The sequence below is a fragment of the Haemaphysalis longicornis genome, unplaced genomic scaffold (assembly GCF_048455015.1).
Source record: "Haemaphysalis longicornis isolate Haplotype H1 unplaced genomic scaffold, Haemaphysalis longicornis Haplotype H1 scaffold_1, whole genome shotgun sequence".
NCBI lineage: Eukaryota > Metazoa > Arthropoda > Arachnida > Ixodida > Ixodidae > Haemaphysalis > Haemaphysalis longicornis.
The window spans coordinates 228,317,954-228,345,126 of NW_027526203.1; the positions used below are offsets into that span (position 1 = coordinate 228,317,954).

At 48.9% G+C, this 27,173-nt stretch overlaps 1 protein-coding gene across 1 annotated transcript in view; it reads right to left on the reverse strand.

The window, feature by feature from the left end:
- Nucleotides 1–27,173, reverse strand: part of LOC144142518 (nose resistant to fluoxetine protein 6-like) — a 95,650-nt gene that overhangs the window by 17,137 nt on the left and 51,340 nt on the right. The window contains exons 11-12 of the mRNA XM_077674096.1: nt 9,045–9,127; nt 4,068–4,190 (exon numbers count right to left, since the gene is read on the reverse strand). Of these exons, the coding sequence (XP_077530222.1) occupies nt 4,068–4,190; nt 9,045–9,127 (206 nt within the window). The remainder of the gene's footprint in view (nt 1–4,067; nt 4,191–9,044; nt 9,128–27,173) is intronic.

The window sequence follows — 27,173 nt, forward strand, 5'->3', positions numbered from 1 at the left end:
GTTCTTCGATCGCCTTGTTCATAGCACTGTTTGTCTCAGGCTTACTTCGTCTGCAACCAAGGCATTTTTCTCTGCCGTGAAAGAGTAGTGAACAAAGGAAACAGCCTTTTCTGACGCAAATACGCCGTCTCGCTGAAACAATGGTCACCCTTTTAGAGGAGTTACTGATCCTGCAACCGGGCATCGGATTCCCAAACCCGGTTAGAATTGTGAGTTATTAGGGGGCTTCAATAAAAAGGGAGCGCACTACTGACACAGTTAGGAGAGCGTACTCGAGAGCGGACTAATAAACAGGGGAGGAATGTGTCAGCCTGTCCGAAATACGGAGATATGGGAGTACTACATTCGAACATTTCTTTTGGTTGAAGATTCATGTTTGAGGATGGAGTGAGAAACAGAAAGAAAAATATATTCCCGACTGGCACCAATGTTGCTCATTGCGGCAGATAAGAACAGAGATAAAAAGGGGCATTGACAAATGCAGTTCCAAATTCGTTGAAGCTCACTAATCTTTGCGGAATGTGGACTGGGAACTCAAATTACAGTCTTCTAGCCCAATGTAAAAATTACTGCAGAGTGAGTGAGTGCGTGAATAAACTTTATTTAGACGACCTTCAGGCACTGATGGTTGGACGCCTCGCTGCGCTAAACGGCGACGCAAAGAAACGAAAACTGTCCTGGCGCTGCATATCTCCCTCTCCCCACCTCTCAGCTTGTAATGAACGAGCGATTAGGCGTGTTCACTCTGCGCAACCAGACGAGGTTGCTGGCTGTACTTTGGCTGTGCGGGAATGTCAGAATGACGCTACGAGCGTTTTTATAGTTTTGTACCTGGAGAGAGAGAGAGAGAAATAACTTTATTGGGAGAGGCTGGTGATCCTAGGCGTCGGCCAAGAGCCCTTGGGCTCTAGCAGCGTCTTCGGCCAGCTGGACGGCCCAGACTTGATCCGCTGGGTCGTGGCTGAGCAACACGGTCTCCCATTGCTCCGCCCGAGTGATTCTGCGCGCGGGTATAGCCGCCTGCGGGCAGGCCCATAGCATATGTGCAAGATCTACCCTTTCTTTACATTTATGGCATTTATCCGAATGTTGCCGTGGATAGCAGTAGCTATACATAACCGGGTTTGGATATGAGTTTGTTTGAAGTAGCCGCCATACGACGGATTGCCTCTTGTTGAGTGACGGGTGAGCGGGGGGGAAACGGGCCCGTTCCAGACGATAGTGATTTTTAATGTCCCTGTAGGACACGAGCCGGTCCCTACCCGACCATCGGAGCAAATGGGCGAATGGGATGTTAGGGTCGATGTCAGCTCGGTCGGTGAATCCTCGAGCAGCATCGTGCGCGCACTCGTTCCCGGCCAGGCCGGAGTGGGCAGGTGCCCATATCAGGTAGATTTTGCCGGTCCGCGCATCGCGACGGAAGCCAGATGTGAGAATTGCAGACGCTTTTGGGGAGATTCGCCCTCTCGAAAAATTTATAATGGCAGATTTAGAATCACTGATGACATATTTGATATTTGCGGAGGCCGTCATTGCCAGTGCTATGGCCGCCTCTTTTATCACTTCCGGTTCCTTCGTGCGAATCGAGCCGGAAGCTATGGAATTTCCCTGCCGATCGACTACCACTAATGCCATGGCGTCGCGGCCTTCGTAATCGGCTGCGTCCACGTATGCCACGTTCTCTGATTTTTCGTACTGTTTGTGGAGGGCTTTGGCCCGCGCGTGTCTTCGTTCCAGATTGTGCACGGGATCCATGTTTTTTGGAATGGGTGGTATGGATATGCCTTCTCTTATGGCTGGTTGAAGTGGGACCTTGGTTGGGGCAGTACTCGGGTAAGTGATGCCAATAGAGTCGAGGATGTGCCGTCCAGACGCGCTGTACGTAAGTCGTTCTCGTTGCGCTAAGCGTTGAGCTTCGATGAGTTCGCTTAGCGTATTGTGTAGCCCAAGTGCCTCGAAGTGTTCGGTCGATGCGGTAAGCGGTATCCCGATAGCTTGCTTGTAAGCTCGCCTAATGAGAGCGTCGATTTTGTGTTCTTCGTCCTTTTTAAGGTCTAAGAACGGAGTGACATACGTTATCCTGCTTACAACAAAAGTTTCAACTAATCTTACTAGATTGAGTTCCTTCATGCCGTGATGGCGGTTTGCAATACGGGAGATGAGTCGGGTGATTTGAGAGACCTTCTTTTTGAGAGCGAGGATGGTTTCGGAATTGTGTCCGTTCGCCTGTATGCGAAGGCCAAGAACCCGTATGCTTATGACTATGGGGATGCGTTGGGTTCCACCACCAGCGAAGAGATGGACTTCCGGAGGGGTCTTATCTGTGCGCCGCCCTCGACTGGTTGGTCGATATAGTAAAAGCTCCGATTTTTGCGGAGAGCAGCTGAGACCGCGAGGGCCGACGTAATCTTCGACTGCTTCGATTGCCTGTTGTAGCGTGTCCTGAATGTGGCCGTCGCTGCCTCCGGAGACCCAGAGCGTAACATCGTCTGCGTAAAGGCTATGTTGAAGGCTGTAAATTCGGTTTAAAATTTCAGGAAGACCAATCATGGCGACGTTGAAGAGAAAAGGGGACAGGACAGAGCCTTGGGGCGTCCCCCTGTTCCCTAGCTTTATCGCATCGGATTCCATTCTGCCTAAAGCGAGGGTAGCTGTGCGGTCTGAAAGAAAGTTGCTGATGTACTCGTAGACTCTTGTCCCGACACCGAGTTTGCTCAGGTTCGTGAGGATAGTATAGCACCAGGGAGACGTTGAGTGGGTGCTATTTCCCTTGCCCAGCATTTGACCTACGTTAAATTGCTTGCAATATTGCGGCACTTACTTGCGATTACGTAAAACGAGCCTTCAAGCATCGCACGTTATGTGCAATGATAACCGCCTGGAGATAATTGAGATGTGCTGCCGGCTAAATTTAAAATATAAATCTGCTAGTCATTTAAGACATTTACAAAAAAAAAGCAAAATCCAGAATTATTCTTTAAAGAATTTGTTTTTTTTTTCTTCACCCGCAAGTAGCTTCCGTGTCAAAGCAAGTTTTGCCGTTCCACGTGAAAAAAAAAAAAAAAGGTACTAATGCACAGGAACGTTTCCTGCGGTGAAGGCTGCAGGGATAAAGTGGAATTTGCAGAGAGGCGGGGTTTGTTTTTCAGTAAACATTTTTTTAGACGGATGATAGTGCAAACTCTTCATTCAATCCAGAGAAATTGCGTGCATAAGTGCGACGTACCTTTAGCGATTTCACGCTTTAATTTGGATTCCTCGCGGCACTTGCTCCATGGCAGTCGGGCCTAACTATCACTGCTCCATGCAGTGATACGCCTAACTATTATTGGAACGTGCAGTGATGTTCAAAATTACCTACAATGCTCGATATATTCAGCAGATAAAATCTATAAGAATGAATTAAATAGTCTGAAAAATAGTTCTGAAGTTTGATGCCTCAAGAGGTTACGTACCTAACGTGTACTTTTTTGTGAGATTTATTTTACACAGATCTTGTATAAATCTTTGAATACTAATGTGCGTTGTACATTATAATGAGTTTGACTATACGTTCCTTTGCCATAGTACATTTGAGGAGCTGTTTGATTGACACTGCATAAATCGACGGTCTGGAAGCAGTAAGCAACGTAAGAATGAGTAAGATTCCTGCCCCGGTATGCGAATTTTTACACAGGCATCAAGTAAACCACAAGCTTACTGAACTTTCCAAGACAAAAAAATAGGGGCAGCAGTCATACACAGGGTTGATTTTACAGGCAACACTTCCGGTAGTCTGCTGTGGCTACTTTAGATTTTTACACGTCCTTTAGGTGTAATGTTGAAAGCCCCTTGAGTGTAAGACCTACGTACGGTGAATCGCAAAAAAGTAATCACTGCACCACTGATGAAGGCTCACCCCTTACGTTTCTTAGTGTAAGCGCCGAATAGACACGAGCATTCCAGGAAAACCTGGTGCCCGAGGCACAGACAAGACAAAAACTATCACCAGATAAGTCGGGATTGCATTACCCCTGTTTGCTCTAGGGCTGGAAACCACCATAATGTACAAGCGTGCGAATACTTACGACGGAGTTTTCTGAGGGGCGACGACAAATGGCGGCACCTCAGTTCCAGCGACTTGCCAAGTGGCTATTCCGCAGGCCGCCAGAGACATCACGGTGAATGTGGCAATCGCCCATGCTTTGCGCCTGCAAGAACAGGGATCCGAATAAAATGACCAGAAGCGATCACTTGTCATAAACATGGCCTTTACATGGAGTATTTTAATAGGATGCCGCAAGCGCCGTCAGGACATGTCCATGACACCGATAAGCTGGATGTGTTCTGCTTGAAATAACAATCGGTTTGAAATAAACCTTTCGTGAGGATGCTGCCAAAGCGTCGAAGGACTCTGATACTGCGTAAGTTGCTTGCACGTTGTACACAAATGCATATATGTGGAGTACACACCCAGGGGAGAAAACACACTAACGCATTTTAACTGAGCCTCTACTGTATCCACAAATCACATTTTACTGTTTGTTTTCTGATTTCGCATACTCAGTCTAATAAGAGTATATATGACGGCTCCCGGGGCTTAGAGGTATCTTACTTTTCATTATTTCTGAGTGCTTACCGAGTGCGCCCCAACCCATTCCTATTTTGCGCCGGATTTCTTTCTCGTGGTTGGCATCAGTAGTGACAACCTCTCCAAGGTAGTTATTTTCTTCTACTTATTCAAGCATTCCGCTACTTCTGGTGAAGAGCGCGCCTTCAGTATGCTTATTTATCACTACCTTAGATTTACGCATGTATTTTTAACCCCACTGCGATGCTGTCTGATTGCAGATCTTCAATATTTTTTTTGCAGTTCTGACGATTCACTGATCAAGACTATGTCTTAAGCAAACTTCAGATAACTCAAGTATTCCCCGTATATTCGTAAACCTGCGTGTTCCTTGTCAAGCTTTCTGAATACTCCCTCCAGACATGCTGTGAACAATTTTGGTGAGCTGGTATCTTCTTGTCGCACTCCTTTTTGAATCGGGAACTTTTTGCTTTGCTAGTGAGGAATCATGCTGCCAGTACATTCCCCATATATTTCGTCTAGGAGTCTTACATAGGTCTCTTCTATTCCTTGTTTTTTTAACGCTGCCAACGCTGCTCCGGTGCCTATTGAATCAAACGCATTGCCATAGTCTACCAGTGTATGTTATGCATGGGCTCACTTATGTATGCCGAAAATGAGAAGCGAACTGCGGCCGCGTCATCGAGTTGAACGGATTTATTCGCATGCGTTAGCGGTTATTACATACACTGGTGCTTTAAATACGCCTTTGATGTCCAGCCAGCTGTTGAGTCTACACGTACTCATAGAATGGGCGCACCACCGCTAGCTCCACATTGTATTTTTTCCTTCCAACACATGAACTATCCCTTTCTCCCATATTGACGCTACGAAAGACAATTGCAGGGCAATCTCGCAAAGAATTACATTTGCACGGGAAGGTAATCTTGCAGGGAAAAGCCGCTGGCTCGCGCGTCTTTCATGAAGGCAGGCGCCAGTGGTGCAGAGAAGACACTCTGTGGAACAACGTCGTAAAGTGTCGGCGTACAAATTAAAAAAAATTTCCTCTACTAACACAAAAACTGTTCCGATAAAAACTTCTTGAAATAAGCTGCAACTTGTACTAGCGAGTGTCTCGTATTTGATATTTTTACTACGAGCGCAACAATGCGCAATTGAGGGGTGAATACGGGCCGGAAAGGAGATTTTTACAAATTTGACAAACTCTTTCTCGCACATTTCTCCTTTTATGACTCTCAATATATCTTTTTACACATTGTCCAGATTGTGAAATCGAGTAAAAACAATCCTACCTTGACTGTGAGAGTGTGCTTGTATTTGCTAATTTGAAAATACGCAATATCGTGGATTTTATGAATGACGTAACGAGTGCAAAAAAAATATTCATTCAAAAATGCGGCATAGGGCAGCTCAGGGCCTCAACATAATGTCCACTAAAACTGCGGTGATTGGAAAAGTGTTTCGTTAATGGTATTTTTTTTTGTTTTTGACCCACCTAGGTTTGCTTTAACCCTGGAAATAAAAGGGCGGCTACAAAAAGAAATAATTTTTTTTACAAACATACTTTGAGGGAGCATTGTGGGCTATGCAAAGATGAGCCACAATTATTACTGAAGAAATACCGTGATAGCCGACTTTACCGCTGGGACTTTTGACATGGAATTACCCATCCAGCTGTCGATGTATAAGCTTGTACTGTCTTTAACCTGTATTGCTTGTTCAGCTTGATCACAACGACTCCACCACTTTCGTTGGTACTGGAGAATTACTCTACACGCCCTGCTATCTCTCGGTGGATTAGAAATCCCACTCCGCGTTCTTTGTGCGTAGTAGAATAGAATGTTCCCACTACTCAACTGCAAGAGACCTTCTCCTGCACGTCTAACCTCACTTACCCCTGTGATATACCTCGTAATATCCGAGAGCTCCTCTAATAGTACGGCTAAGCTTCCCTCGCTAGAGAGAGTTCGCGAGTTGAACGTTACCAAGTTCAAGTTTCATAGGCGGCCTGCCAGACCCAAAGATTCTTAGTACCCTCTGCTGTGTCGCTTGCCTGACCGCCGCCGTGGTCAGGTGCTCCACAGCTGCTGGGGACTGAGGGCCCAGGGTTGGGTTGGTCAATCATAGGAGGTGGGAGCCAGCTACTGCACCTAGGTCACCAGATCCTTCTCTGGTGAGGGAGTGCTGTTTGTGTCCCTAAGAGTCCTCCTAGCATGGCTGCACCTACGTACTTTTGCCTGTAGGGTATCCGGGATGATGGTTGCCATCGGACGAGGCAGCATCCCATCAGTGATGTTCGTACTGGGGAGAAAATGTCCCATTTCTAGGTTCAAAAATTCCCCATCAGGTTTCTCAAGAATTCCCTGCAAAGTTCTCTGCATTTTTTTCATGCAGCTGATAGCCTTTACGTGGATTTGTGTTCGATTTTGGGCGTTAGCCAGGGCCTTCCGGACGTAGACGCCGTTCAGAGAATCAGACTTTCAGCGTGAACTAAATTCCACTACATCTGCCGCTCAGCAGGATTTGACTACACATTTCGCGTTTTGTACCAAACAGCCCGCTTACTTCCCATGATAAAGGTCTAAGTTAAAACTGCCCGTTTGAAAAAGAACAAGACATTGTTGGGTAATTGAAGTAATTTTAGCTCAGCGCCGGAACTGCTGGCCCATCTCTTCTTGACAGCACGTGGACTATAAGGCACGCCCGAAATACTGCTTTGTATATTGCGCACCAATACATACGAACAGGCTTGTGCCCTTCAGCCGCCGCTGCTTCACGCTTTATTAGCTCTTTCTCGAGGAAAATTCTTTCCTCTATGCTCTCTCCTGTTACATGAACTGGATTGGAAGCGCTCTTGGATTCTCGGGGCTTACGGGAACACGGCTGCGGATATTTTGAACATAAATCCGACGAAATTAGAGAACCTAATGAAAGAAAACAAAGTAACATATAGTGCGAGGTCCAGTTTACTGACATTATTTTTCCTTGTTAGTCCACGACTCCTAAAATTTCTTGCATCTCTTGAAGATTCCCTTTTTGCCTATTACCGAAAAATTACAACTGGAAATTCACCGAAAAAGGGAAAATTCCCCGCAACGGAAGATCACTGCATTCCATGCCTGGTACATTCTGGCAGCCAGAGGGAAAAAAAACAGACAGAGAATCGTTGCGCGCGTGCTTTTATACTGAATCTGTTGCTATTTGTCCGGTTAGGATCGCAGACATTGCTAGCTACTTTTATGCTGTGGAGGTTTCGCGTTCTCCTAAAAAATTGCGGTTGTATTTGCCTGTGTCGCGTTTAGGGTAAAACCCGGTCTAAGAGCGAGCACAAGCTGAGTGAGTGCGCAAATAAGAGAGGCTGGAGCTGTCGTGCGCGTACGAGATAAATATATCGCTCTTTGTGAGATAATCACTTTGCGATACTCGTCGACTAAATAAGCATCTTAGAACAAAGCAGCGCGGGATGAGCTTGCAGGCGTGGCTGAGCTCCGATTCTTCAAACACACGACGGAGGCGCGACACACGGGTTGAAAGTATCCCTGCCACAGTGGTTTACACGACGTGCGCAAAGAAAGGATGAAACAAGGCAAATAACGAAAGGAGGCGGTTATAAGCGGTCCTTGGAGCCAGTGGCATCGGAAGTAACTTTTTTCCTGAGGAGCCAAAATTATGCTACCATAAAAATAATCGACATATTTCGAATTGAAATTAAAGTTTGTTAAACATCATACGATGTTGGGAGGTAGGGGCAAAAAGCCATAACAAGGCTTGACTTGGCCCGTACCCCCCGCTTTACAAACAGTGGAAATGCTACACAGCGTACATTATTACCACATCTGCAGTACAATGCATCAATTGAAAATTAAAGAACGCAGATTTGGCTTGCGAAACAAAAGAAAGATATATACAGTCAGATTCCTGAATCGGGTGAAACCCACAGGGAAAAATACACCACTTGATCTGTTCATTATCAGTAATACTCATGATAAGTGACCCAGCAAATTGACATGAAGAGCAACTCAGACAAAAAAAACATATCAGGCGAAAAAGAAAAAAAAAGAGAAACAAGAGGATAGCTCAGACACAAGAAAAAGTACGCACAAGGCAAAGAACTTGGTACAACGCGAAGCCATTACAGTCGTACATCACCAATAGAGGAAAGTAGGGAAAAATCACCTTTGTGCGCAAGTGCAAGGAAACTACAAGAAATTTTCCTGCAAGCGTTTTAATAAGATGGGAGCGATATCTATGTTACTTTCACGTGATAACGTATTAAGAATGGGCGGTGGACGATATTTCCGCATCAGTATACCATAATTTGTTCGGCCTGTATCAACATTGTAATGCTCAGGATGGCGAGTGCAGTAACTTGTTGCTGGTATACGTAACAAGGTTTCGTATGATTTGAATTGTGGCTTCAAATGAAGCAGGACGACAGTTCAAAACGATCAGTTGCACCAGAGCGATCACTTACTTTCTGAAGAGCAGGAATACAGGAAATGAGACCAGGAATGCTTGGTAGTCCGCCGACAGGTACCAGTAGTGCCCTACAACGGACTGCAATAAAACAAAAATGCGCGCAATAAATTTGCAAAAGGACAGTAACTTTGGAAGGAAAAAATGAAAAACTCCATTTTGCGTTCTGTAGGACGAACCAGATCGCATCCGCGTTGGTATTGGAAATGTTGTCATGTACTATTTATCTTTTTTGTATTTCCTGCTCTATATCTTGTTTCTGCGGTTAGTAAGCGGGGCGTTAAGTGATAAAGTTAAAGAAAAATTCTGCTCTCTGGCAATCTAGGGTCCCTACCATTCTTACGAAACCCCTAAACCCATGGAAGAAAGAAAAGGTTAGGAGAGGCAATGACGTCACGTTTGTGAAGCCACACCCGCCATGTCGATGAGCCCATTGAGCCCCGCACTTTTCCCCACTCTCCTCTGCTGTTTCCGGTTTGATTTGACCAACATGGTGGCACCCTGGCCTCCCGCTTCGCAGCGACAACAGCTTCGTCGCTAATTCCTCGGTGCGATGTCATGTTCTAAGCATTTGATTTCGACTTCAATTTGCCCATTCTAACCCTCACCCAAAGTTTCAATCGAAAAACAGCCTTCGTTTTTGAGGTAGTAGGACGATTTTTCAGCTCCCAAGCCTGCCGAAGTAGCTTTTATCGTCTTCATAGCAATAGGCTCGAGGGAAGAGTGGCTACTGCAGTGTCTGTTTGTAGATGGCGCTAGGCATCTAGGCACCATACGCGCGGCGTGCGTCGCGTACGAGTTGCAAACTACATGTGCGTGGACTACGTACGCTTTTCACGTTTGCGTACGTGAACTCTGCATACTCGTGAAACTAAAACTGTCTAATCTCACTTCACGTGAATAAGTGGCTGCAGTGGTTTGCAAAATGCCTCACTGTTGCGTGCGGGGTTGCCGGTCGCACTCGCGGTTGCGCCTATTGGGCATCACGCTTCACTGGTAAGTATATTCGCCGATGCGCTATTTGTCGAGCAAAACGGAACCACTACGTGTCTGCTTCACTTTGCCTTGTATACGTTGAGAATGGATTCCCAGCTGAAAAAAATCGCCGCAGAAAGTGGGGCGACGCTGCCGAAGCTGCCAACGCGCACCTTTTCACCGGCAGACCAATAAGGATGGAAAACCACTGCGCCAATCGACGAGATTTCGCCACAAGATAATGGCAACTATGTCACCGACCACGCCAATTATTAACCATCGGATGGTGTCTGTGAAGGAACATTAGACCAGTAAATGGCACTAGAAGAAACGCTGCGAAATCAGCTGTAGTGCACAGATTGCAGACGATGACGACGCCCCAGCGGCTGCCGCGCTGTGTTGCCAACGTAGCGAGGAAGCCACAGTCAAAGCGCCGCAAAAAATTGTCCGCGGCATTTTGCCAGGTTTAGCCGCCGCAGCCGTAAAAAACTAGGCAACATTGTCTGTGGGCTCAAGAAAAATGACCTCACTTCCTTCACACTTTTCTCAATGCATTAGGATGCTAGGTGCCTCTCCTGACTATTCTTTCCTCCATGACTAAATCATACATACTGTGACGAAGCCACGGACTCTGCACAAGTAGGCAGCTTCAACGGTCAAGTTTACTCAGGCAGGCGGTGACTCAACAGAACTTCACGGCTAACGATGCCAGCTGAACATGCCAACACCCCAAACAGCGATGACCATCGGAGACTACCTACCCGAGTACAACTCCAGAGACCACGGTTCAGAGTCAAGAGTGCGACTCCAGACCCGCACACTCCGTTCTCGGAGCTGCGACTGAGCGAAATCAGACCCTGACTGGCGCGTAGGGAAAAGTATCTCAGGACCCTGGCTAGTCTCTTCAGCGGGGCCTTCTGGCGATGGAAGATGAAGTACATCCAGCCCAAGGACGCAGGCATCACGCCGATGACCCAGTTTTCCATGGCCAATCCGCTGTTCTACTACCTCGAACTACTGCAAGCTCAAGGTCAAGCACGAGAGGCGGTACGAGTACCTCTAAGCAGGAGACCGGCCGGTGGATCACGCAGGGTGGACCAAGATCAGCATTCCTGGCGTGTCCGACCCTCTAGGAAAAGTCTGTTGGAAGCTGTCGAGCGAGTCAAGATTGTGATGGGTATGTGCAGGTGAGGTATTTGTCCCACCCAGCGGATGGCGATTAGTTCACTTCGTCAGAGTGTGGGGGTGTTGACCGTTGTGCCGAGACAAACTCTCACCTACACACAAACCCGCACACGTATATATATATATATATATATATATATATATATATATATATATATAAATCTAGAGAAAGATAAAACTCACAAAGCGCGCAGAAATAGTATAAGTAAAGAGTCGGATACACAGCAAGAACAATAACAAACAAGGTTTACTTACGTAGCGGCAACGGGACTTGCCTTCATATATATATATATATATATATATATATATATATATATACAGAAAGATAATAGGGCAGCAGTCTACAACGCCAAAGGAGGCATAGGGGTGTGGTTAGGCTCTTTTCTTTTTCACTACGGTTAATGCAGTAAACATTTTTGTTAATATACAGAAGAAAGAAAGAAAGAAAAACACGCGCCCAGAGTGGGGACCGAACCCACGCCTTTCGATTACATGTCGAATGCCGTACCAATTCGGCTATCTGGGCGACTGTGTTCTCCTTCACTTTCTTGACTATTTATATTTACTAGAAGTGTATCTGACGCTTGAGGGTGGTAGCCAGCGCCACTCTGACTACACGGGGAGAAGGGGACCTTCTTTTCAACCCCCGTGGCGTGACTCGAGCGTCTACTGCCTGTCATGAGCGGGTAAGGGCTTCCCGCCAGTTACCCGCTCATGACAGGCAGTAGACGCTCGAGTCACGCCCCGGGGGTTGAAAAGAAGGTCCCCTTCTCCCCGTGTAGTCAGAGTGGCGCTGGCTACCACCCTCAAGCGTCAGATACACTTCTAGTAAATATAAATAGTCAAGAAAGTGAAGGAGAACACAGTCGCCCAGATAGCCGAATTGGTAAGGCATTCGACATGTAATCGAAAGGCGTGGGTTCGGTCCCCACTCTGGGCGCGTGTTTTTCTTTCTTTCTTTCTTCTGTGTATTAACAAAAATATTTACTGCATTAACCGTAGTGAAAAAGAAAAGAGCCTAACCACACCCCTATGCCTCCTTTGGCGTTGTAGACTGCTGCCCTATCTTTCTGTATTTTCCTCAACGAGCCCCTCATTTCCTTACTATATATATGTATATATATATATATATATATATATATATATATATATATATATATATATATATATATATATATATATATATATATATATACATATATACAGTGAAAAGCTGAAAGCCCGTTAATTCGGCAAAAGTTTAGCGCGCATCGGTTATTTCGACCTAGCGTCGGAGCCTGCGAGCTCACCCATTCTATGCGCAGGGAGAAAAAAGCCATAAGAAGATACACTGTGCCAAGAGCAATGCTACTGTACAGCTGAAAAGAAAAGAAATGCCGCGTAGGCCAACCGCATGGTCATTTGCATCATCCGAATCGGGTAGATGTGTAGGCTAGGTGGCGCAAGTTGCTGCCCTATGCAAAGGGTTAAGCCACCACCATCCATCCATCCCGTGCATTCATCTATTCACGAGGAAAGCAAGGTTGGTGGCGGCTGCAGTGGTCGAAGCCTGTGTGCTTTGTTGCCTTTGTCGCCTTTGTGCAGTCGTGTCCAAGATATCGCTATCTTCGGAAGCGGCGGCCGCCTCGCTAAGCCTGATGCGCTAGCTGTGTGGCTTATCCCGGACCTGAACAGTCACGTCGTACCAGATGGCGAGTGCGTCATCGTGCGTCGTCTCTGAAGAAGCCCACCTGTCATCACACGCCGGCTCGGAGGATGAAGAGATGGAAACCCGCGACAACCAAGACGCCACCCCACCTTCGGAGGAAGACGCAACAGCTACTGCGCCCTGGATTCTCGTCGCCCGTCGCGCGAAGCGCCGCCGAGACCAGCGACTCCTTACCGGTCAACAGCAGTTGGCCCAAACGTCGGACAAGCCCGCCCTTTGCAAAAGCCGGCCCGCAGCGCGCAGGCCCCGACAGCCTCCACTTCCTGCTGAAGATCTGAAGCTGGCATTTCGACCAAGAAATGGTCTCCGCCTTGCCAGGGTGAGCCCAGAAAAATTGCTAATGGCTATAGCCACTGAAGTAAAGCTGCCAGTTGGAGCAGTCAACATCAAGATGCGCGTAGACGGGGACCAAAACGTCCTTGTCGCGAGTACCCCTTGTGAAACTACAGCCATGAAGCTAAGCGAGATCAAGAAACTAACAATTGATGGGAACTCCTATGAGGTTGCGTCATACGCGCCATCTCCAGACAATTCCTGCAAAGGGGTCATTCATAACATCGACCTTGACACAACCCCCGACACAGTCCTTAAACGCATCGAGGATCCAAGTTATGAAGTTCTAACATGTAGAAGGCTTGGGAACACGGAAACGATGGTTATCACATTCTGCGGCAAACGCGTTCCCTATTATGTCAACTACAGTGGTATCCCGGTTCGCTGCTACCTCTACAAAAGAACGGTTCCTTACTGCCGCAAATGCAACGAGACTGGTCACAGGGAGGATGTTTGCCCACAACCCCCTAAGACGCCGAGGTGCGGAAAATGTGGGCTCTCTTTAACAACGGACCAGCATGACTGCCACCCCCAGTGCATCTTGTGCGGCGGCACCCACCCGACGGCGGACAAGTCTTGCGCCAAACGCTACCTGCCGCCTGTCAATCGTAAAAAGCCTCCGCTGCATCAGCAGCACTCCTCCCGACAGGCCCGCTCTCCGTCCCCTGAACTCCGTGGTGGTGGTTCGCGCTTCCGCCAATCTCGCTCATCAACAAGGCGCAATGCCAGTCAGAGAAGGAGCATCTCGAAGCGTCGTTCCGGATCCGTGATGAAGACGTCATTGAGGAAGCGGACGCCCTCCCGCGGCAGAACTCCAAGTGAAGGCCGGTCGAGGTCCCATTCCCGCCGGTCAACGGTTCATTTCAAGAACTCATCCAGCTGCAGCTCCCAGTTGAGGTCTCGATCTCGGTCAGAGTCCCGATCCCGCTCCAAATCCAAGCCACCGGCCAAGCAGCAAGCGAAAGGAGAGAAGCACAACCAGGTGAGCTGGGCTTCAGTTATCTCTCCCGCTGCTCGCCCCCCATCCCCTTCTCAGCAATGTATCGAGTGTAACAAGCTCCAGGCAGAAATTCAAACACTAAGGACAGAAATACAAACGCTCAAGAAGTTCATGGCAGAACAGACTAAGACCATTAACACTCTTACACAATCCATTTCTGCAGTCAGAGAGGTAACTTCTGAAGAAAAAGCACCCCCACCTCCAAGCATTCCCCCATCAGACCAACAGCCAATAATCGAAAAGAAACGCAAAATAGAGAACCAAGAAGAAGACACCATGGAAACAAACCCCCAGTATGTCACCAGAGAAACATTAAATGCCAGCCTTGGTGATGTTACAGCCCCGATACTAACCCAGCTCCAAGCCATCGCCTCCCAACTTAATCAGCTTTCGGCGCAGGTTCAGAATACTCAACATAGAGTGGAGAGTCTCGAAACCCAGACTACAACCCTCCCTGGCCGTCTTGCGCGCAGAGAGAAGCCATATCATCGCCCGGTATTAAATGACACGGCTACTGACCTCCCCATCAACCATAATGACCACTAGTGCAAAATATAATGCGTGCTGTCCCACTGTCGTTTGGCAGTGGAATTGCAGGGGATTCAAAAATAAGAAAGGTGACCTTCAACAGCATATTGCTCATCAACAAGAACCCCCCGACGTAATAGCGATTCAAGAATCAACGGTGGTTGCCAAGCTCCCGGGCTATATTACACAGACAACGAAAGAAGGCAGAGACGTGTGCACTTTAATTAAGAAAAATATCACTGCCATCCACCACCAGCTCTCTAGTAACCCCCATGATTGCGTCTTTACAGAGCTGGTTTCGCAGAAACTCAAATGTACGAGCAGTCTGTTCATCCTTAACATTTATTGTCGCCCCAAAAACAAAGCGCCGGGATTGGCAGACATGATCCGACAAGCAAAGTGCCTGGCGGGTTCCAACCCATTCATCGTTGTGGGTGACTTTAACGCTGCTCACTCTGAATGGGGATACACGTACGTCAACAAACGGGGCAAACAACTGTTGAAAATAATAGATGAGGAGAACCTCACTCTCCTCACGGAACCAAGTGCCCCAACTCGTATAGGCACGAGCACAGCCCGGGATACTAGCCCTGACCTTACGCTCGTTGCACACGCCCCAAATGCCACCTGGAGCAATACGGAGGACAACCTCGGGAGTGATCATATGATACTACAGACGAAAATCCCAGGGCCTCAGTTCCGTAGGGTCATCGGGGTAGCAAAACTTACTGATTGGCAAGCACTACGCTCCCATAGAAGCTCCCATAGAAGAGGTAAAACAGAAGAAAAGATAGAAGACATAAGTCACTGGGCGAAGACGCTCGTGGAAGAAATCACTCACTACACGAAGAAACTCAGCCTCTCCGATGACATTCCAGCGGTCGACCCACACCTGCTTCATTTATGGGAGGCAAGGCGCAGCCTTCTTCGCAGATGGAAGGTGCAAAGGCACAACAAGAGACTCCGCAAACGAATATCTTTGCTCAACAAAGAGGCGTCAGCGTACGCGGCCGAGCTCTGTAGGCAGAACTGGCTTCAGATGTGCGATGCTCTTCAAGGAAGACTAAGTACATCCAAGACGTGGAACATCCTCCGCTACCTAATCGACCGTACTAAAAGTCGGAGTGAAACAAGTAAGACGATGCAAGCCATCATTCACCAATTCCCTGGCACGCAAGAAGACCTCTTACGGGAGCTACAGGCAAGATATTTTCCACCTACACCCAGGGTGCAGTTGCCAGAGTACGGGGGATGCCCCAATTCAGATCTCGATAGCCCAATAACATCAGCTGAAGTGAGGGCGGCTTTGCTGAAGATCCGCCGGAACACGTCCCCTGGCATGGACCGCGTGTCGAACAAGGCCCTAAGAAACCTGGATGACGGCTCCGTGGAGGCTTTGACTACCTACATGAACGAGTGTTGGGAGAAGGGGGTGGTGCCACCGGCCTGGAAAGAAGCAGAGATTCGTCTCCTTCCAAAACCAGGCAAAACACCTTGCACGGATAATCTTCGCCCCATCTCCCTCACTTCGTGCATCGGAAAGCTTATGGAACACGTCGTTCTTAACCGTGTACAAAGGTTTCTTGAAACGACGGACCAAATGCCTCACTCGATGTTCGGTTTCCGCCCGCACCTCTCAGCTCAGGACGTACTGCTGCAGCTGAAGAAGGACATATTTGAGGCAGCCAGTCGCACCACACCCAAAGCGATCCTGGCTTTAGACTTGAAGGGTGCGTTCGACAATGTAACGCACGAAGCAATCCTCACAAATCTTGGCAACCTGGGTTGCGGGGAAAAGACGTACTCATTCATCAAGAATTTTCTGTCTGATAGGACTGCGATCATTAAGATTGGCGACATCCAGTCGTCTCCCATAAAGTGTGGCAGTCGTGGTACACCACAAGGGGCAGTGCTATCGCCTCTACTTTTCAACATAGCCATGATAGGCCTTCCCCGACAATTAGAGAAAATCCCCAACATTAAGCATGCCCTGTATGCGGACGATATAACGATCTGGATTGCCAAAGGCTCTCCAGGCGTTATGCAAGACAGCCTACAAATGGCAGCGGACGTCGTCCGCACCTACGCCAGCCGATGTGGTTTAACTTGTGCCCCGCAGAAATCGGAACTTATAATAGTACAAAAATGCCGCAGGGACGTTTCAGACATCAAAATTTGGCTCGATGGCATACTCATCAAACCGAAACCCTCAATCAAGATATTAGGAATGACATACCAGGAAAATTGCAAAAACACCCTGCTTCTCAACAGGCTCCAAGAAACCACGGCTCAAATTATTCGGATGCTGCGTAGGGTGGCGAACAGGAGCCATGGACTAAAAGAAAACGACATGGTCCGTCTTGTGCAGGCCTTCGTCGTATCCAGAATCGTTTACGTGGCTCCTTATGCGGTTTTGGGGACATCGGAGCGCGAAAAGCTAGACGTCCTTCTTAGAAAGGCATATAAACAAGCCCTGGCACTTCCTCCAAGCACCTCTACGGTACGACTCACGGCTTTGGGACTGCACAACACCATCGAAGAGCTCATGGAGGCCCACCTAACGGCGCAGAAAGTAAGACTCGGAGCAAGCCCAACGGGTAGGGAAACGCTAGCTACGCTTGGTTACACGGCGCCGCACATCACGGAAAACGCAGTGGACATCCCGCCTGAACTAAGGACCAGAATTCTTGTCCGTCCAATACCCCGGAACATGGCCCCTCAACATCATGAGGGAAGACGCCTAGCAAGAGCAACTGCGCTGGAAAAACAGTACGGAGGACAAGACTACGTCGTATATACAGACGCGGCGGAATACGCGAGGTACGGGGTAAGATCGGCGGCCGTTACCTCCACAACCGACCTCCTTTCCAGTCTGACGCTTCGGTCGTCAAACACCCAGCAGGCTGAAGAGACGGCTATCGCCCTTGCCCTCTCCCAGACAAAGGCTAGCGTAATTATTACGGATAGTCAAGCCGCCTGCCGAGCATACCAAGCAGGTAGGGTTTCAAGACAAGCGCTTCGGGTTCTGCTTCAACGGCCACCGCAGAAGCAGGTCACAATCATTTGGACCCCGGCCCACTCTGCTCTTCGCGGCAACCAGACGGCACACGTCCTGGCCCGAGAACTCGCCCACCGGGCACCGCAAGAAGAGTCGGAGCGAACCTGGCAACCGCTCCTCACATACGCCGACATCACCCAACACTATCGACTAGCGAGACAACTCTATCCCCCAGTCACCGATCAGGCCACGAAAGAACAGGAAGTCATCCTGAGACAACTACAGACTAATACCTACCCCCACCCAACACGACTACACGCCATCCACCCTACTCTTTACGACCCCCTATGTACTCACTGCCAAGCACCAGGCACGCTGTACCATATTGTCTGGGAATGTCAACGGAACCCAGACCTTCCCCCCATCCCCAACCCCTCACGCGAGCAGTGGGAGAGTACGCTGGCCAGCTCTTCTCCTGAAACGCAGCTTCTGCTAGCGGAAAGGGCGAAGACAGCTGGTCGTACCAACGGAGTCTTGGACTGAAGACCCCGACCACAAATATGCTCACTTCAACTGTGATTAAAGTTTCTCTCTCTCTCTCTCTCTCTCGGCAAGTCTTGTTTTGGAGTGTATAGTGGCTTTTGCGTGTTGGATGCATGCTTCGCCAGGCCAAGGATATAATCTCCTTGCGCCAGGCGAGCACGTGCGCCACGGAGCATCCGTGAGCTATTAGAGCTATTGTCGCCTCTCAAATTCGCCCGAAAAAAAACAGACGAGGATTGCAAACTTCTTTGGCAAATAAAGGTGAGAAAATTTCGCGTTTTTGTTCATTCGATATTTCGACAATTTTTCGCGATCCCACCAGTGTTGATAGATTCATTTATTGATTATAGGGTTTAACGCGCCGACGCAACGCAGGCGATGAGACGCGCCGTAGTGGAGGGCCCCAGATTAATTTTGACCACCTGGGGATTTAACCTGCACTGAAATCTCGTACACACGGGCGTTTTTGCTTTTCCCCTCCATCAGAACAGTGGCCGCCGCGGCCGGGAATTGAACCCGCGACCTCGTGCTCAGCAGCGCAACGCCTTAGCCACTGGGCCACCACGGCAGGTCACCAGTGTTGAATTAACGAACTTTTACTGCATATACATATACACACATATATATATATATATACACACACATATATATATATATATATACACACACATATATATATATATATATATATATATATATATATATATATATATATATATATATATATATATATTTATATATATATATAGTGATATATATATATATATAGCAGTCTTGGTGCCATAGGGAGCTTAAGAGGGTTAAACGCTGGTTGACCACTCTCGACATGTCGTAGACACTCGAGTCACGGCGCGGGGATTAAAAAGAAGGTCCCCTTCACCCCGAGAGTCAGAGTGGCGCTGGCTACCGCCCCCAAGCACAGGAACAAAATTACATCGACATAAATAGCCCAGAAAGCGGGGGAGAAAATCGCCCCGCCGGTAGCGTAGTGGTTATCGCACCAGACCGGTATTCTGGAGGTCGTGGGTTCGGATCCCACCTGGCGGGCATTTTTTCTTCGCTTTCTTTCTTTCTTTCCAAATTCTTTATCTGTTTCAATGAGCTAACACAACCTCCCCTTCGCTTTCCGAGGTGTTCTTGACTGCCAACCCTTATTTCTGTGTTATATATATATATATATATATATATATATATATATATATATATATATATATATATATATATATATATATATAGGGAGTAGTAGAACTTTGAAGATGGTAGAGAACACAAGAGAAAAACTTCGAACAAGGGAAAAGCACGACTGTGGCCTACGTTTCAGCATGTTCTCTTTGCTGAAACGTAGGCCACAATCGTGCTTTTCCCTTGTTCGAAGTTTTTCTCTTATATATATATATATATATATATATATATATATATATATATATATATATATATATATATATATATATATATATATATATATACAGAAATAGGCGTTGGCAGTCAAGAAAACTTTGGAAAGCAAAGGGGAGAATGTGGTATGTCATTGAAACAGATGAAGAATTTGGAAAGACGGGAAGAAAGGGGAGAAAAAATGCCGGCCGAGTGGGAACGAACCCACGACCTCCAGAATACGCGTCTGGTGCGATGACCACTATGCTAACGGCGGGGCTCTTTCCCCTCCACTTTCTCGAGTATTTATGTAAAGGTATCTTGTTTTCCTGCGCTTGGGGGTGGTAGCCAGCGCCACTCGGACTACTAGGGGTGAAGGGGACCTTCTTTTTACCCACGGGATGGGACTGAGATGCCCCGAGATTTATCGTGAAGACGACGAAGGTCCGACTCGTACGTTCATGCCCAGGAGCTTGTATCGGCTGAACCTGCGCTCGGCCCGTTACCTTACGCTACGCCTTGAATAAACCCCCACGATCAACTACCGTCGTGACTGCTATTCCCCTTTACAAGTGGTGGAGGTCAAGGGTCTCGGTTCCACACTGGAGCTTCGCAGCCGGACACTGCCGGAGATGAACCACCGAGAGACCAGCCAGCACCCTGCGCCGTCGGGCGCACCCGTGATCTGCTCTTGCGCGATGCGACAGTGAGACACAAGCATGTTCACTGGCGAGGACGACACTGATGTCGAAGACTGGCTGTCATTCTATGAGCGTCTGAGTGCATACAACAAAGGGGATGATCCGACTAAGCTGCATAACGTGTTTTCGCCCTTGACCAGCTCGCCCGGCGGTGGTACGCTAATAATTAATCTGACATTACTACCTGGTCTACCTTCCGCACCTGCTTTGTGGCAGCATTCGGCCGCCCCGCTGTACGCAAGCTCCATGCCGAGCAGCAGTTGCGTGTACGCGGCCAACAAGCCGGGGAAACATTCACCAGCTACATCGAGGACGTGGTTGACTTGTGCAAGCGCGTCGACCCGTCGATGACGGAAACGGACAAGGTCAGGCACATCCTTAAAGGAGTGGACGATGACGCGTTCCAGATGCTACTGTCCAATCTTCCCCAAACGATAGCCGACGTCATGCGTTTGTGTCAGAGCTTCGACGAGCTTCGAAAGCAGCGGGCCCTAACTAGGCAAGCTTGCGCTCAGGCCGAGCCGCTGTCGAGTTTGGCTGCGACCTATACAGACCAGCCGACGCTGTTCACCGGATAAAAGATTTTATTCGGGAAAAGGTGGTTCGCCAAGTGTCTCTCCTTCCGTACACCGCGGAACAGTAGCCACCTCTAGCTCCTGCACTGAGGCACGTGATACAGGAAGAAATCCCTGGGGCACTACCAACTGCCCAGTACCAGGCGCCGTTCGCAGCCCCCATAACGTACGCCGAAGCTGCAGGGAGGTCACCTCTCCAGCCTGCTCCTTCGTTCCACCCTCGAGTGATGCACCCGCCTGCTCTACCAGCCCAGCCCGGCGTGCCACTGCGTCCGTTGCAGACCAATCTGATCCGGAATGTAGTGCCGGCGAGCCGACTTCCAACGGTTGTGGGTAGTCATCCTCCTACGTACACGTGGCGTACGCAGGACAATCACCCTATATGCTTTGTATGCGGAATTGCCGGACATGTAACTCGCTACTGCTGCCGTCGCATGCCACCCCCGAACATCTTCAGACAGGCTCCGTACTACGACCCCGCTTACGCCCAGCCGTATATTGTTCCGCAGCCAATGTACCCAGTCGCCTCGGATCCGCCGATGACGTCGCTGCCGCCTGACCGCTCTACTACGTCCACCAACCGGCGCTCGCCTTCTCCACGTCGTCGCTCGCTGTCGCCTATGCGGCGCCACACTGCCGGCACTGGGGAGGAAAAGTAACGTAACAGCCGCAGTTCCCGAGGAAAGAGCTGCGTAGCCCTCGAAAGCTAAAAGTCCTCACGTCCCGGCCGAAAATGTTATTGATGTGTTTGTTGAAGGTATCTGTAGGACTGCTGCCGCCTTTGGGCATAGCGGAGGAAGGGAGATCGAGAGATAAGATGCGCGGGCTGAGAGGCCGCGCGCATTGCCGCCCCCGCTTCTCTTAATGGCCGCCGCCGTAATTGGTTTTTCTTGGGGGGAGCGCGGCTCCTTTTTTTTTTGAACACCTCGGAATGACGCGCCCTTGAGTGCTTCGGAGGTCACCGTGTCACTCTCACAGTGTTTAGGCCAGGACGACGTCCTTTGTATGCGCCACCCCTGCTTCCCTTTGTTACCGCCGACCTAGTTCTGAAGAGCCCGGCTCCCGTCCAGATGTGTCGAAAGGGCGCGCCCAATTAGGGCAACAAAACGCCGTTTTGGGGTTGCGTGCCTCGGGGCCACCGTGTTACGCTTAGAGTGCGCAAGTCCGCGCGGCGGCTTTTGAAAGTGCCGCGGCGCCTAATGGCCACCCTGAACGTGGCAAAGCTGCCCCGTGCACGTGTACGCGTCTTTCTGCGTCCACTCCGTCTGGGGAGAGGAGGGAAGTGCGCGAAGTTTTGGAAGGCGGCGTTTGGCCCCACGATTGGTGGGATTCGTGATGTCGCTCTGACCAATCAGGTGTGCTGTCCGGCTTACAATGGACACGAGGGATTATACTCCCGGGCATAACGGCCAGCGGGAGACTTGGCTGTAATCTTTGAGGTCATCAAGGACCAGCGAGCCTCCGTGCTTAGTGCACGTAAACCTTGCCGTCTAGGGCGTAACCCAGAGTCGATCGCAAAGGTATGGCACCTAGGGCGTAGCTCGGAGGGTCGATCGCTAAAACGGCCATGCTTAACCAACCCTGTAACCAACTTTCTGTAACCAACCTTCTGTAACCAACCCCTGTAAATAACCGTAAATATAGTTTTCTTCGTTTTGCTCATCGAATCCTGCCGTCGCCGTTCCCTTGTCTCATCCCTCGCCACCACCACCGCCGAGCACCTGCAGCGAAGGGCTCCTTCGCCGCCTTCAGCGAACCACAAACCCTGAAGGAGGGGTTTCTACTGGCGCAGCCACGACAGAACTCGGCACTTCGGAGCGTCAACGCCGAACGACTGAACCCGCCCTGCAACGGGCCAGACGGGGAGACAGCAGCCTTGGCAAGCATCAGCCAACAAGCCATCATCGAAGGCGACCACGACAGCACCAAGCACCGGGCTCTGGGCGACGGACCGTCGAGGCGTCTGCGTCGGGTGAGTGGGATTTCTTGTGTGCATTTAAGGTTGGCATGGTGTGCAGGTAGGAAGGCGCATGGTTGTGACGCGAAGTAACGGGGCTAGCATGGACAAGGACAGTAATGCGGACGACCCGCCAGGGCCTCTGGAAACAATCGGAAGTGGTCCGGAACGGAAGGCGCCCTCGGGCGTGGCAGGAGGTGAGCAGGAGACGCTACTGCCAACAGTAGCAAGCGATCAGAAGCCGTGACGCTGAAGCGTATGGAACTTAGGATGAAAGAATTAGAGCTCGAGTCTGAAAAGATCGCTCTTCGGAGAGTCCAGCTCCAGAGTTCCACCAGTAGGCCACCGAGCACGGGTTCGGAAGGCAGCGATCGCCGGCAGGTGAGCTTGAACCCCGTTGCGCAGTGCTCCAAGGTGTTGAAAGGCTACCAGTTGCCGTGCGATGCGGACGGGCCACTGTGGTTCGATGAGGTGGAAAAATTGTTGAAAAGGGGGCCGTCTTGCTCTCATGATGTAATCTTGGGTTGGGACTTTCTGTCGCGCCATCATGCCGTCATACGGTGTGCACCTGCCGAAGTCGAGTTTTCGCCTCTCTTGGAAGATTCTTTCTGTGCTCCCAGCGCCGAGGTGGTCATCGCCGACGACACTGTAGTCCAAACCCGTTCTCGTTCCTCTTTGCTGCACATCTGTTCCTGAGGCCACAGTGCTTTTTACGCCATCCGACATTTTCTTCCGCCGCAGATGCCTTCCGCTACCCCTCGACCTTTTGACAATTCGCAATGGCGCGAGGGCAATGATGATCATGAACCAGTAGACGACTTTGTGAGCCCTTTTACACGGAGAAACACTCGGCTTTGTAGAGCCGGTCGATCGCCGTATTATTAGGGAGCTTCTTGATGATGCGCCCCATCTCCAAGTCGACGAGCTGAGCCCTACTACGCCATGCATACGGGACGAAACATGTCCCGAGATTTTCTGCCGCTCAATCGACGAAAATTTGGACGCCACCCAACGAGCTCAGCTTACTACACTTCTGAGCCAGTTTTCTTCGTCTTTCGATAGTGGGCAAAGTTCTCTTGGCCGCACGTCCATTGTGAGCCACGCCATCGACACTGCCTCGCGTGCCCCGCTTCGACAACGACTGTATCGTTTATCACCGGCAGAGCGACGCACCATTCAAGACCACGTGAATGACATGCTTCAGCGTGACATTATTCGTCCCCCCAAGAGTCCATGGGCGTCACCCGTGGTTCTTGTGAAAAAGAAGGATGGGTCCATTCGGTTTTGCGTCGACTACCGCCGTTGCGTCGACTACCGCATCGACGACACCCTCGACTGTTTGCAGGGAGCAGAATACTTCTCGTCGCTAGACCTTCGATCCGGGTACTGAAGCTGATAGAGAGAAAACTGCTTTTGTTACCCCTGACGGTCTTTATGAATTTAATGTAATGCCGTTCGGGCTTTGCAACGCTCCTGCCACCTTCGAACGAATGATGGACAGTATTTTGAGCGGACTAAAGGTGGAAGACGTGTCTTTGATTTCTGGATGACGTCGTTGTTTTCTCTACGGACACCAAAACGCACCTCGCCCGCTTGCAGCAAGTTTTGACCTGCCTTGCAAGAGCTGGGCTGCATCTGAATCTCAAAAAGTGTCGTTTTGCTGCGCGCAAAGTGACGATCCTCGGCCACATCATTTCGAAGGACGGGATTCTCCCAGATGATACGAAGCTGAGAGCCATAGCCGAATTTCCGAAGCCGATCACTATGAAGGCGCTTCGGAGCGTTATCGGTCTTTGCCCCTATTTCAGACGCTTCGTACGCAACTTCTCCAGCATAATTTCGCCTTTAACGCAGCTCCTCGGCAGTGCCAGCGACATATCTGCGTGGTCACCCTCCTGCGACGAAGCATTTGTGACGCTACGGCGTCTTCTTACATCCCCTCCGATACTGCGGCACTTCGACCCGTCCGCCCCAACCGCGGTCCACACTGATGCTAGTGGGATCGGTCTCGGTGCTGTGCTTGCCCAACGAAAGCCCGGTTTTGACGAGTACGTCGTAGCATACGTGAGCCGCACGCTGACGAAAGCGGAGTCGAACTACTGCGTAACAGAAAAGGAGTGCTTGACGATAATTTGGACACTTGGAAAGTTCCGCCCGTACTTGTATGGTCGCCCATTCGATGTCGTCACCGATCATCATGCACTCTGTTGGCTCTCCGGGTGTAGCCCGAAAGAACCCATTCCCGTTTGACCCCTTCCCGTTTGAACCCTTTCCCGAAACGCCCTTCCCGCTTGAACCGTCCCGTGTGCGCCCGTTCCCGAAACGACCTTCCCGTTTGGGCGCTTCCTGTTTCAGCCCATTCCCAAAACGCCCTTCCCGTTACAACCCGCTCCCAAAGCGCCCTTCTCATTTGAACCCGCATCGTTGCAACCCATTTGAATTTCTGAAAATATGCGTTACCGCCTAAGAAACTGTTCCCCAAAATGTGCTTACAAGCAACGGGTCATGCACTAAAAACTTGTATGCACCAAATTTTCCGGAATCGACCGATATTTCCGGCTGATAAAAGTTTCCGAATGCCTTAGGCCGATACTGCCCTCTTGACACAAAATTTGTAGCGGCGAAAGTGTACTATAAAAATACCCAATATCTTGAGTAATGCACGCATTGGATTTTTCTGAGGTTGGTGTTCGTACGGGCGGCTGAAATTTATTTATCAGACGCGCTTATGCTCATTGTTTGGAGCGTAGCTTTGTCTTCGGGTTCGAGAGATCTATATATCAAAGATGTCCGTCGGAGAGACTTTAAAAAAGGCAAAAACATGTGCAGAAATCTGAGAATTGGCTACTAATGCCTTTCCTACGTGAGTAATAAGCAGAAATTATTATTTATTTACCGATACTTTACGGCCTGGTCGGGCTCATGCAGGAATGAACATAAAAACACATCAGTATGGTTGGCGTAGTTTAAAAACGCCCTACACAAATAAGTAAAAGACATAAATATGTAATAGACGCAAAGGGGTCCGAACAAGGATATGCATTCGTAATGTATTCCAATTTTAAAATACGACGATTCAACCAGAACACATATTTACAATACGTGGGGAAAATGCTTCTAACGATACCGAGTTCACTGTTCGTTCAGTTACTTATTCCAGTAAGAAATTGCATGAGGAAACAAAGAAAACTTTCGAATAGTAATTCAGCTGATTGGCTGCCTAATAGTCTTACTATGATGTCTTCTCGCTGAACGTCTGAAAGGCCCTTGGAGGTAGTATTCCCGCGACAATTTTAAGTTTCTGTAGTAAAGAAAATTTAGGCTAGAGACGACCCTGTGCTGCTTAAATTTTTGAAGGTTTGCCCTATTATGCAAGTTGATTACACTAGAGTGACGGGAATAAACAGAATCAACAAAACGCAAAGCTAAGTTTATAATTTTCGCCGCTTCTCATGACTGCGATTTTTTATAGCCAGATGTGGCATATGTATCCAGATACATAGGGTTACTTTATTTTTAATCGTCTTTTTATCTTCTATAGTTTTCATCTGTTTCTTTTCGACATTGATGTACAATTGCGCTATTATAACGATTAAAGGTGTTAGTCCGCCAAATACGATTTCTTTCAAAGTGAGGGTACTTTTGCGATTTTTATTTGTGCTTCCGCGGCGCTTTTATGGGCTTTTTGATTTTATCATTTTTTGGTTTGTTAATTTAAAAGATTTGTTTATTAATTTGTAATTGTTATTTGTTTGTTAAGTTTTGTTATTTTAAAAGATTTGTTATTGGTATGACGAATTGTAACCAAATGTCGTTGTCTCTATATTCAAAAAGTGAAGCCCAGGTTTGAAAAGCAGTCAAGGACTCTGGATGTACTGAGCATGCTGTCGCAGCGGTGTGAACAAATGGAAATAAATGAAAAACAATATGAAAATGTTTTTATAACGTTTCATAAACTGGGTACGTTATTCCGGGAATGGGCTAAATAAGAAAATATAAAACGGGAAGGTTCTTTCGGCTCGGGTTGAAATGGGAAGGAACAAACGGAAAGGTTGAAATGGGAACGGGTTCAAACGAGAACGGGCCAAGTGGGAAAGGGCGAAACGGGAAGGGCGTTTCGCGTCGGGTTGAAACGGGACGGAACAAGCGGGAAGGGTGAAATGGGAGTGGGTTCAAACGGGAACCTCCCGGCTCTCCTCCCTCAAGGATCCATCAGGTCGTCTTGGTCGGTGGGCTCTCCGACTGCAAGA